General features: G+C 38.7%; 1 protein-coding gene across 1 annotated transcript in view; it reads right to left on the bottom strand.

Moving 5' to 3' along the window:
• Positions 1-10,610, bottom strand: part of LOC136266165 (uncharacterized) — a 41,138-nt gene extending 30,528 nt beyond the window's left edge. The window contains exons 1-2 of the mRNA XM_066061156.1: positions 10,520-10,610; positions 5,115-5,416 (exon numbers count right to left, since the gene is read on the bottom strand). Coding sequence (XP_065917228.1) covers positions 5,115-5,412 — 298 coding nt within the window. The 5' untranslated portion in view covers positions 5,413-5,416; positions 10,520-10,610. The remainder of the gene's footprint in view (positions 1-5,114; positions 5,417-10,519) is intronic.
• Between the last annotated feature and the right edge of the window lie 3,412 nt (positions 10,611-14,022).

Below are 14,022 nucleotides of genomic sequence, written 5' to 3' on the forward strand. Positions count from 1 at the left end.
ACTGTACTTATATGGCTTCCCCACAGAAAATGTATTGTGAAATTTTTGATTGGCCATAAATATTATGTCAAACATTTGAACAAAAAGATTTCAAAATATTGTTAGCGGGTCAAGCAGTACTGCAAATGAGCCAAATTTCAAGATCACATGTAATTGCATCCATGAGTTATTAAATGTTTTTGAGGATTCAGCTCAACGTGAACATACTATAGCACCATAAAATTAATGCAGACACAGCACACAAGCACAATGCCTATTCTACTAATGATAAGACTAATACAGCTTTCAGCATGAAAAGTGGAACACTTTTGCTGCACATGAGTGAAACAAAATAATAATTATGAACAAAACAGCAAATTCCAGCGTTTGTCTAAAATACACTTACCAACTTCCTTTTATTTGCTACTCACTAGTGGGCTTTACAAAGAACCACTAGAGGGTAACTGTTTGACACTTTCCAAGGTGGTTTTTTAGTGTGCATTTTATTAGGATTTTTGCAAAAAAAATAAAAATAAAAAAACATGGGTGATCTGTATTATGAACCTATGTCTTAGATCACCCTAAACTAGTTATAGCAATTGAATAGGCTGCCCAATATAGCTATAGTATTGGTCATGTTACCCACTTCTTTTATGCATACTAAATTTTATTGTTGACAGTAATTTTCATACAAACAAGTGCTATATATTGAACCATTCATAGTATTCTATATTCAAAAAAGAGACACACCCTATGCATTGTTCTTCATTTGTAACATAAAAATATAGCTGAAAACAAAACAAAGAGGCCACTTAACTTTTCAGTAGTTGGCACACATTCAGTCATTCACTGGATTGATGCAAAGACACTTCTGACACTGTTGTGTAATGAGTGAAGCATAATATGGAATGGCAAATTTGCTTTTCAGTGATTGATATTCAGAGCATACATTCAGTCATGCAATTATATAATGCGCCTGGCGTCATTCTTTCCTTTGATGTGATATGCACTGGTTCACTGGTCATAATTTGTATTGTTACAATAAAGAAAACAAGCAAGCATAAGGAAAAAAATTTACATTTGAGTGTAGGAATGATACATAGCTATAAATCAAAAGCAATAGAGCAAGGAACATCATCTACACCTGCAGCTATACTAAAGGACATTTAATCCTTATGGTTATACTATTACCAAGCAACCATAATACAACTGAAATAGGAACTAAATGTGTCCTAGTACAGCAGCAGGTGTAGATGATATCCCTACTTTTTATTTCTAGTTGCGTATCATCCCTACTCAAATGCAAAATTTCTAATTTTCTTTACACTTGTTATTTTGTTAGTAGACAGTTAAGTTAATTATCAGTAGCTAATGAGTCTGAACTTTGGTATTCTGTGAATTGGCAATTGAATTTGCTGCTTTGGATCAGTACATATGGCTCAAAAATGCTTCATAATGAATTCGCCGGCAAGAAACCAACCGCTCATCATGAAGTGTTTCATTTTTGTGATGGAGAGTTAAGCTTGAAACACTGAAAGGTAATTGAAGCTAGTTATAAAAAGTCATTAGACATTTGATAAAATAGTTAGCTTGTTTCCAACTACTAATGGTGAGTACAGTTGCAACAGTTTCATCGCCTTTTAAAAGTTTGCACCTCCTGCTAATAGTGATAGACCAGTTCTTGATGTTCAATATTCGCGATTATGGTTGTGTATCCGGGTAGCTCATGTGGAAGAAGTGATTTTTCCATTGACTATTTGTGTATTTTGTCGTTTTATCCTCAGAACATTGGTTACGTCGTCGGGTGCATGGCACCGTGTTGTACTTGCAATGGGAAGAATGCTGTTTGCAAGCGTTGCATTTGTGCACGTTCGGGACGCCCCTGTGTCTCCTGTTTGCCCCTTCATAATGGAAACTGTACTAATACTGGTTCTAGTCATTGTGTGAACTTTTCAGAATAGGAAAGTTGCGATAAGGGAGTGGATGCAGTGGGCAGTAATTTGAATTCTTCTAGTAAAAACGTTTCTAATTCGTCCAGTGAATCCTTAGATGTGTCATCAACCTCAACTTTGACACTTCTTTTGATAATCTTATTCTGAAAGCATATAGTAGCACTCTTGTTAATTTAGAGGGATTAATTCCATCTTCACCTTGGTACAATAATAGATGGAAACAGATTATTCAACATTCAGGGAACCTACCAGGAGGATCTGTGGGGCACCATTATGTTGACCTACTTGAATTAGAAGTGAGACATCTAGCTGCTGGTAACTTTGCCTCTGAGCGGTTACTGGCATTCTGTTCTGTTATGATTGTATGGTGAAGAAAGGTGCTGACATTCGACAGTTAATTGAATGGCATCTTCTACTTTGGGTGGATGAGAAATTTGACTTGTTACTTCAAGAAGCTTGTCGATGTGATAGAGCTTTACATAAATAAATCCCAGTCTTGATGAAGAAGGAATTGTTCGAGTGTTTACACGACTGATGTTACATGGAAGGGCTAGAACAGCTGTTTGTTGGGCTACTGAGAGAACTCAGGGAAGTGTACTTAATCCTAATGATATTTTGGCTGGTTCTACTGACGGAAACACTGTTTTTGACATCTTGCAGACAAAACATTCTTCTCCTTCTGCCCCAACTAAAGAAGTCTTGATTGATGTATCAGTGCTTCCAGAATTTGAAGAGGTGGAGCTAACTAGTGCCATGTATTGTGTTCTGTTTGTAAGATACAAGGTGCTACCAGTCCTGGAGGGTGTGATGCAGGACACTGGCAGGATGTACTTTTGCGGTATGGTGCTCATAGTGACCGCCTAAGAGAAGCTGTTTCAGCACTTGCCTGGAGATTGACTAACACTATCGTACCATAGAATGATATCAGAGCTTTGGTTTCTAATCATTTGACTGCTCTTGATAAATGTCCTGGAGTGAGACCCGTGGGTATTGGTGAGACACTGTGACGTATACTTGAAAAGATGGTTTGCACAGCAACTCGACTTGATTTGGAAGTGCAATGTGGGACTGATCGACTGTGTGCAGGAATCAAGTGTGGAATTGAAGGTGCAGTACATGCTATGTGTGGTCTGTTTGCTCAACCTCAGCTACATTCTGGCTGGGGGTTCTTCTGGTAGATTCCACAAATACTTTCAACAGCCTAAACCGGGCTGTGTTACTTTGGAATGCTAAGGCAATGTGGCCAAGATGTTCCCGCTGTTTGTTTAATACTTACCAGGGTTGGGCCACTTTGGTACTTTGTGGTAGTGACAAATTTCTGTTCAGTAGAGAGGGTATTACACAGGGTGACCCTCTTTCCATGTTTCTTTATGCTGTGGGAATACTTCCACTCATCCATTGACTAAAGCAAGCAGTGGGTGCAAATGTGGTATGCTGATGGTGCCTCTGCTTGTGGTGAGCTTTCTCAGTTACTAGATTGGTTCGCTTTACTTGTCCGCAATGGAGCTGTTTATGGCTATTATCCAAATCCATCCAAGTGTTGTCTAGTAGTTGATCCTACATTTGTTTCTCAAGCCTCCACTCTTTTTGGCCATCTAGGCATTAAAATTGTTACCAGCCACCTCTTTTTAGGTGGGTTTATAGGTGATAGCAGCTCCTCATCTGCTTTTGCATCAGAGAAAGTCCAGAAGTGGGATTCTTCTGTTTGCAATCTACGTATCTGAAATTGCAGTTTCACAACCTCAGGCAGCTTATGCAGCTATGGCCAAATCTCTCCAATGTGAATGGATTTATTTGCAATGTGTCATTCCTAATTGTTCCTCTCTCTTTGCACCACTAGAACATGTTATGTTGACTCGTTTTTTACCAGCTTTGTTTGGTTTTGAAGTTTCTCCACTAGTGCTGCACTTGTTCTCCCTTCCTGTGTGTTGGGATGGGCTTGGTTTAGCGATGCCTTGTGCATCTGTTTGTTTAACTTCTCTGCTTCACAGAGAGCTACTCAGGTTATTGTAAATGCCATCACAGGTGTGAATACATTTGAACTGGACAGTCATGAATTGATGCTGTTTGATGCTCGCAAGGAGTGTACAAGATTACTAGATATTGAACATACCAATTTATTTAATTATATTTGCTCACAACTTGACCCCATTCATCACCGTGCTTGCTAAGGGCAAAGGATAATGATTTATCAGTGTGGCTGTCAGCACTTCCAACTGAGGAAAACAACTTTGATCTTACACTACAAGAGTTTAGGAATGCTCTTGCTATCGCTATCGTAAACCTTTGCTGAATGTTCCTGCTTTTTGTGATGGTTGTGGGGCTCCTTCTACTTTGGATCATTTTTTAATCTGTATGAAGGGTGGATTGATTGTGCAGTGGTATAATGAGATAAGGAATGCTATTGGATACTTGGCAGCAATAGTATGGGGTCAGGTTAGATGTGAGCCTATTGTTTCTGATTCAACGATTGAACCTGCTGGAGAGACATTGGTCGCAGACTTGAGTGTTAGGGATGTTTGGTTACCTCAAGCTGAGGCGTTATTTGATGTCCGTGTGGTAGATACTGATGCCCAGTCTTATTTGTCTCACACCCCCAAATCAGTACTCTTACATGCTGAATTGAAAAGAAGCAAAAATATTCTGCTACTTGTTGTGCATGCCGGGCTCACTTTACACCTTTGTGGTTTTTGGTGGATGGTCTTACAGGTTGTGAAGCATCCTCCTTCATTAGAAGACTTGCAAGTGGCCTTGCTGCTTGATGGGATAGAAGCTACAGTGATGTTGTCTCATGGGTGAGAGCAAGGTTGGGGTTTGCTTTAATGAGGGCTACTGTATTGCGTATGCATGGATCACGGACCCGTTGGAGATGTCTGGGTTTTGAGGATGGTGCAGCAATATAGACAATAACCGACCTATTTATTAATTTTGTTTCAATGTTTTACTTAGTTTTCTGTATGTTTTCTTGTTGTAATGATGTTGTATGTGTTTTATTATACAACCAAGTTCTTGATGTTCATAATTACTTCACTCTTTTCTGCTTAACTGTAAGTTTAAGCTAAAAAATGTACTCTATTATCAGCCACCCTGCTACCACATATCTTAGAGAAAACTTAATACATTTTTTGTACATTCCAGTAAAGGCAATCATACAGTTACTGTAAGAAGTATGCACGTTCTTACCTGATACACTTTGATGCGTTTGAATCACTCTTTTAATATGATTAGCCAGTTTTTTAACATTCTCAATACTATATCTTTCCATTACTGCAACTAGCTTCTGAAAACTAGTAGAATCATTATTAATCCCATCATCAAGAAAGCATTCAGCCTTGTCTGCTGATGTTGGTAATGATTTTATTTGACTCTTGAGGTTCCCAGACAATAAGCCAGCAGAGAAAAGTTTTGCTCTAAAGCCTGCATCATTCATTGGTAAGACATCAACCAAATCTGAATAAAAACGTTGAATTATATCTTCCATCTTGCTATATACAATGAAATAAAACAAACATTCAATAGTGACTGTAAGTAAATGTTGCCTTAACTCTGCACATGACTGCAATATTATACAGTTCAAAGTACTGAATAGTAGGGTTGCATTTTCCTGCCAAGGAATACTGCCTAAAAACCAGCCTCACTTTTCCTTTTTTAACAACAGCTTGGCAGTATTGGTCAGGCATATAAAGCTAATCTTTTTACAGAGCTTTATACCAACTAAGTGAGGCCTTCATCCAAGTATAACATGCATGGCCACAGTTACCACCATACCCTAGACTTCCTACCACCAAAGTTGCAATGCATGCAATATAAACTTACCTTTGTCCTCTTCCTTTCTCCACTGCCCTGTAGGTGTTGATTTGTGGTAGCATACCGATGGCTTTTTGTGCTGTCTAATTTACAATAGAATGGTCTCTGTTTCATAGTGACTGGATTGATTGCAGAGATGCTTCTCATACTGTTCTTCACTTGCAACATTTAATAATGGGTTAAACGTAGTTTCCCTATACCTGCAGCTATACTGGTAAACAATTACTTGCTACTTTAGCCATGGCCTTACCATTCACAAGCTATATGTAATTAAATGTATACTACTATAGCTACAGGTGTAGGCAGCGTTCTTTGTGAACTGACGAATTTTATATTCCTAACTTGTCTTTTCTTTTGTCAATGTTTTCTGTAGATACAATTGCAAAAAGTTGATGACAATATCATTTAAGCATCTGGACTCAGTGGAAAAGAATGGTAGACTGAAACAATATATTTCACCTAGTGGTCACCTCTTTATAAAGACCATGATAATTTAATGCCTAAATTAGACAACAAAATTTCTGGTATCTACTCATTATCTCAATTATCACGATACTTGCATAAACCTCAAATACCAAAATAAAATATATTTGCACTTAGTAAATTTAATAATGGAAAACCCACAACGGTGATACATGACTGTAATTCATGTATTGTAGATTGGTTTCCTGTAGTATGCACAAATTTACTATCATCACAATAATGAACCTGTTATGATAACAATAATTGCATACAGTAGATATTTCATGATAATCATATTATCGTACAGCCCTAGCCAAAATAGCATATAGGAAGGCCTTATTAGTATGCCACAGTTAAATTTTAATGAGAACTCCTAGATCAAATATGGACCTCAATACTCGAGGATTAGCTGTACTGGCAAACTGCTGACTTTAAAATTCTACCTACGTAAAACCAACCAGCTATAATGTATACTATGCAAAAGGAAACCCATTCTCCCATTGATGCCGCACGTTTTACTTGTAATTATGATGAATTTCTGTTAAGGACTTTTACTTAAATAAGTTTTTTTAATATTATTGTATGTGTAACAAGGTTGTCCAGTGGTTGTATTTTGTATTGTGTTTATTGTTGTGTGTGTGCTGATAGGGAAGAACAACTTTTGCCAACTACCGTGAAGTTAAACTAAAAATCAATCAATCGATCAATCAGAGGTTTTTAATCACAAGAAATGGTAGTTATTTCTGTGGTTCTCTATTGTATATCACTATGTATATATCACTCCACCACGTGGTGCACAGTTGTACTTCGTCAATAGAGAGAAAATATGTAGCAGTAAGGGTCTTTATAGCATTCAACTTTCTTCAATCATAATCCCTCATGTTTGTATAACCTTTAAAATTACAGTGGTATGTTAGGAATGGGACTAAAGTTCAAGCTGGTACATATACCACATTCGCAAGTCAAATTGTGGTTGCCAGACATGTACATGCAATTGAAAAAAACCTTTCGCAGCTTTGGCCTATTATTTATAGTTTAAAACAAATTACATTTTCAATTGATTTTTCATAATTCATCGATTATATTGATTTACTGTATTTGTCCATATGAAGCCTGAGCTATAATCAGGCCTGGTATCTATGCAAGCTCGGGAAGCTTAACAATTCACTTGATAAAGTTTTACTTTTTGAGAATTGGTGAAACTTAATTAAAACTACTACATTTGTTGTAGCTCATTAGATTATTGTGTTATACATGATTTGACAATTCATCATGTAATAATCAACAATTTGTTACTCTGACAATTGAACTAAACACTGATGATGATGTTCTTCTGCCAGTCTATTGCAGCACCCACCATTTTGGTCGTCAGACCTACAAGTATGATTCACACAAGTTGAGGCACAGTTCAGGGCATCAACCACCAACAAACAATGATGATAGTTTCACTGTCAACCAAAGTAGTCACTAAGATTGGTGATCCAATCCTGAGGGAACAACCCTGAAGGAATAATTAATTCAGAGCACAGCTATTTCTGAACGGCGACTTCAGCAGTTATTGGGAAGTGAAGAGTTGGGGATCGCAAACCTTCACAATTCCTCTGTCGTTTGCTGTAGATACAGTCAGTAGTGATGTTTTCATTTGTGAACTCTTTTTATAGTGACTCCCATCCAATAATGTCCATATGATCCTGGCCTCAGCTAGTGACACTCAGTCCTGCTGCTGATACTCCCTCAGTTATATGTTGGTACCATCAAAAATTTGGCTCTTCTGCTGCCTTCTATGCTATTATTCGGGGAAATGCCTCAGCCAGCCACTAATGGCCCTCAGCCACATACCCAGTCATCTTATTGACAATACAAAACACAACACATGATAATGTGTCAAAAGAGACAGAGAAGTGCTTAATGCTATACAGTGGACCCTAAACCCCAATGATCTCAGGCAATAGTAAAAGTGTTCAGATTTGGATAACCAAAGCCCATACATTTAGATAGAGCTCTGTTGAAATATTCTAATAAAACATACACCAGTACGCAGAATACTCTAATACAACAGTCATTTACAATTTTGGATAAATGAGGATACGGATAAACAAGGATCGGATAACAAAGGGTTAACTATGTATACCTGTAACCAATAGTTCTGGATAAATTAAACAACTTTCTTTCTATGTAACGAAAAGTGTTGCTTCCGATGACATGGCAACAGCACAATACAGTTGAATATTCCACCACTAAGGCTTATACCCCACCCTCCGTTATTAGTACCCCACTCATAGAGTTTCATCCTCTGAGTTATCAGCCATGCTATTTAGAATGGTGCTGCTGTTGCTAGGCTTGATACAGTATATTTAAACACACACTCTTGTGTCTGTGTCTGGGATGATCGTAGGTGCGAAAATTAGTCATTTAGTAATCAGGTCTAAACATCAATTCTTGATATCATGATATATTACCATGACACAGGTATTGTTTCAATACATCACAGTGTTGCAATAGTACGTACAGTACTGTCAAGTTCCAGTAAACCCCTTTCTAAACCCACATATTACACACATGGCAAAGTCTTCATGTATTGTGCACATGATTACACTTTACTAGTTGACTAGGTCACTTGAACACTACTCAGGTATCTACAAGTGGTAAATGCTAGTATCCTACAGGAGGCTGCACCATACAGTGTACCTGATGGATGAAAAGGTTGGTACCCAAACTTCCTTCCACCTGAACCCCTGTCATTACGTGAGATTGACATTTGCCTTCTCTTTCCCAACCCCCCGACACATATGCACGCATGCTACACACACATACGCGCGCATGTTACACACACACAGTGTGAAACACAACTAGTATTGCAGCTCAGAGAATCAGCACTGGAATGCCTGTGCCCCCCACTCAGACACTTGAGTCTTATGCAGGCAAATTCTCCTGGGGCAAGGCTAGTAAACCGCAGGGGGAGTGCCTGGGTCTCACAGAGAAGTCACAGAACCCGAAGTTCCCCAACATCACTAAATGAGACAAGGACAGCTGGGCATCTGCTTCCCCAGTAAACACCAGGTACCCATTGATATGACAGCTGGGTGAGTTGCTTCCCCAGTTGACACCAGGCCACAGGTTCCCATTATACAGCTGAGTAGGCTGGACCAATGTGAGAAGTTCGCTGAATATTTGAGCTACAATAAAAATTAACAATCTTGCTCAAGGAAACAACAACACAAAACTGGCATAGCTACTGGGCATCGAACTTGGAACTTTTTTATTACCAGGCCGATGCTCTAGCCACTTGGCTATGCTGCCTCACATACACAAAGCAAAGCCTCCAGCAGCCATGCGAAACATAGCTATTGCCGCCCAGTGAACCAGCACTGGGATGCCTGTGCACCACTCAGGCACTTGAGCCTTGTGCAGGCAAATCCTCCTGGGGCAGGGTTAGTAACCCGCAGGAGGACCGTCCAGGTCTCTTGGAGAGAGGTCGCAGAACCTAAAGTTCCACAACAACCCCAACACCACTAAGCGAGACAAGGACAGTTGGGCATTTGCTTCCCCAGCATACACCAGGTACCCATTGATGTTACAGCTGGGTGGGACGCACGCACACACAGTCATACCATAGGGTGCCATATATTATCTATGGTCACACTACTGTACTACACTTCAACTAAATCTTTTGTTTCTCAGGCTAACTTCAGCCAAGTGCAGGTGGTAAAATCAAAACAAAAATATCAAATTTTTGCCAGCTGAAGAGTGATTTTTTAGTCAAATGGTAGTTAAGCTACCTCATGATTGCAGTATCACCAAGAGTTAATAATAGTAGGGAGGGTTAACTCTTGGTATCACTAAGCAGAGTATTAGTAACAGCTTAAAGGTAACTCTGCAACCCATTCGTGGCATTTTTCACTGCTTGCAAGGTGTTCACATGATTAAGATAAACGTTTTGTTCTGAAAAATATAGGGTCAGTCGGGCCCAAGTAAAAAAAAATTAGTTGAAGAGGCCTAACAAGGGGTGAAACCATAGAAACACAGGCACTCACTGTAGGTAGATCTGCGACCGCGGTCAAAGTCTAAGTCAAAGATCAAAGTCACCAAAACGGTCAAAGGTAAAAATTTCCAACCCACAATCGAAAAGCACTGAAATATCGTCGTTAAGTCAACGATTGAAAAAAGGCTCTTAGTCTTAGTCACAAGTCAAAGCGAAATTTCGGTCGCAGATCTACCTACAGTGCGTACCTACACACCCCCTTGCCTAAGTGTCATTGAAGAAAAAATCAACAATTTCACAACACACCAGCTGAGCTGCCCAATCTTAAATGACTTACACTCAACTCAGACTCTAGCGTCGATTCTAGCACATTAACATCGAACGTTGCGGACGGGGATCTCCGGGTGAATTTGTAAGGATACAGCATGAGGGGCGTGGTGCAAAATGGATTACAACACTGACTCCGATGTACAACAGGAGGATGGAGAGCCTTTGAGCAAGCTTTTAACTCTTCCTATTAAAGTAGTAGTTTATATCATTTTGTTTATTGACACACGTGACAGAGTAAAGTTGCGATATGTTTCAAGAAGATTGCGAAGTGTTTGCGAAATCCCGTCGTTGTGGAGAGAATTTATTTGGCCATACTTAGGTGTTCATGAGAAGCATTGTGTAAAAAGTGTGCTGAAATCCTGTGGACGGTTCATAGAACAACTTTCTTTCCCTAATCACGTGATGCCTTCTATGTCCGCGTTACGATACTGTACAAACCTGGTGGAACTTAGTTTACCAAAAACTGAATTGAGCCCTGACGAATTAGAAATGGCTATAGAGCCTATGGAGAAGTTACAGAGCCTGTGTATACCATGGACGTATGATGAAATTTACCCAGTGTTTGTGATTTGCAGTAGACTAAAAGAACTCACAATAACACAAAATATGATTTCATATGAAAGTACAATAACCGAGTGGGAAAAGTATGGATTTATACCAGAAAAACTAAATATTATTGAATTAGGATATGTTTCAAGATTAGACTTACTAAAACTTTGGCTACAATTGAATCCTAGCTCACCTACAAACCACGTTGGTTATTTTAAAGTATATCGTCGTTTTAAACTTCCATTGAATCTTCTACCACTGCCACACTTTCAATTACAGTTTGGTCAATCATGTACTCTACCACTTGTACAGGCCAGTGAGTATGGGTTATTTATAGAGGATATTTTATTATTAACTAACTGTACATACGGCAGTAGAGCACTAAATAAAGCAACAGTGGTCTTGAAAAGTTGGCAAGATAGTATTAGTCAAAGTAACAACAATAGTGGTAGTCTTACCAACTTGACTCATTTTAATGCTTCATGTTGCCAATTGCATTCCGGACAGCTAGAACATCTAGCCATGGCTTGTCCTAATTTACTAGAACTAAACTTACAGAATAATGCCAACTGTTTAAAGAACTTACAAGGTTTGCGTACGATTGCTGATTGTTGCAAGAATCTACGAGGACTAAATTTATTGTCTATTGCAGTTGAAGATGTAGAAAACCATGTGCAGTTCTGGGAAATTTTGATGGAGCTGAAGTTGACTTATCTAGGTATTGATTGGTGTGTTCTGCTGCCATATGATATGGATAGGCATGTAAAGGAATCGGTCATCAACTTTCATCACAAATGCTCAGATTTGAAAGCATTAGAAGTGGAGAATCATTGTGATCAGTGCAAAGATAGAGACTTTGTGTTGTTATCTAACTTTTCATCACTTGTCCACTTACATGCCAACACTTCTAGATATCCCACTGCTGTGGAAGATATTGTCAGTAGTTGCAAGATGCTCAAGTATTTTATTAACAGAAGTGAGAGGTTTATTCCGTCAGGTATACATTGCAACTTGAAGCAGTTAGCTATTCACTCTCGTAGTGTGGATATTCCTGAAACTTTTATGGAGTCTGTATCGGCTCATAGTGGACTGGTACATGTAGTTCTGGAAGTGAAATCTGTAACTGGTGATGGTGTGTCTGCTCTAGTAAGGAACTCTCCAGATCTCATGACATGTCACCTTTGTGCGTACCCCTTCTACGCCCGTCCCGGTGTTCCATTAAGGCTAAAACAATTGGAAATGACATTGAGGAAGACCTTTTACAATAGAAAATTATTTTCTTGTGGCATTTTCCATTTGTCCAGTAGCAATCTACTGGCTGAGTATCAGATTAACGATAACACACAGCTCACTTCAATATGGTACGAGAGGTCAGATAAATGAACCTTACAAGATAGTGCAAACTAATGGTTGTGTTTCTATGTTCTAAACTAATATTTGTGTTTTATGTTCTATCCAAATACTCAACTATATACAAGACACACTGTGTAGTATATAATTCTCTGTAGCTATAGCTAGTGCTGTGCAATATACCAAGTATTTAGTTAAACTGCGGTATCTGTTTTTGATACTGTCTAATTTCTTAACACCGCAATATCGTGGATTTTAAAAACAAGCCTTTAAAGCTTCACTATAGCTATCTGTATGAAAAGTGTACATATGAAAGGATATGGACTGGTGTACAATATGTATTACACTGAATAAGGCTAACATAATTGTGTCTTCAGTAAAAAGGAGTATCTGATGTAGTAGTTAAAGGTCTAAAATGGCTTCTAAGTAACTAAGGCATACCAATAATATACTATATCAAGTATATAACAATATCATACTGTTTATGAAATATCAAAACCACTGCAGCACTAGCTACATAGCCATCACCTTAGAGTGTCAAACTATACAATGTTGAAGAAATTAGCCAGCAATACACTAATATTATGTATTGCAGTCGTTGCTGTATGGACCATGATGATCTGGTGATTTCCATTGTTTGTTTAGTACACATGAATGTGAGCATATAGAAGCACATCAACATAATTAATTTTGTTGTTGCTTCACAGCCCCACCTTTAAACTTCAATGACCACTCATAAGTCAGAAATAGAACTAAATGATTGTCATTACAAACACTAAGTATGAGCAAGCATCGGTTAATAATGTTTTACCAAGAAATGCAGCAGTGGTGGTCACAAAAATGGAACACCATGCAGGGAGAGGTGATGTGACATGCTGTCCCCATCCTCACACCAATGAAAAGTTTTTACTTCAATAGAACAGTCAAATGCTCTTAATAGAGCCGTCATCTTATGCAACACTATCAATCCTTCAAGTGTTTCCCCTTTAAATTCCTAGGAGGCTAAGAAAGTACATGGCATGAAAATATTTAAATACTGGGCATTGGCATGTCCTTTGTATACCATAACTATAGAACACACCAATTATTTAGGGTCAACTATGGATTTAGCGCCACCCAGTCCCACAGATCTATTAAGCGATGTAGGCCCATAGGTAGGGGACTCTGAGGAATCCCTTCATGAACAATTTGCAAGGTCCACAATTCTCAGTACAAAGAGTCCACAAATTCAGTAAAAGTCCAACACCTTAGTAGCATAAGTCCGACCTAAAATTGTACATTGTTTTGTGAATGAAACATTCAGTCTTTTTAAAGTATATAGCTAGCTATCTATTTTCAAGTTTTCCTAGCCATGGAAGGAAGGGGGGACATGCCTTCAGGCCCTCTCCAGTTTCAGCATGCTGGGTGTTGTAGCTAAACCGTGATCCACTTTTTCATCTATGAAACCTAGCTATCCAGATAAAAGTCTGGTCACAGCCCTGGCATTGAGATGAAATGATCGCATAGCTACAATGATAATAAGACCAGGGGCGGATCCAGAGTTTGGAAAGAGGGGGGGGCACCTTGCTGAAAAACAGTTAAAGACCGAAAAAAAAAAAAGGTCACAACAAT

This window comes from Dysidea avara, chromosome 9 (genome assembly GCF_963678975.1).
Source record: "Dysidea avara chromosome 9, odDysAvar1.4, whole genome shotgun sequence".
Taxonomy (NCBI): Eukaryota; Metazoa; Porifera; class Demospongiae; order Dictyoceratida; family Dysideidae; genus Dysidea; species Dysidea avara.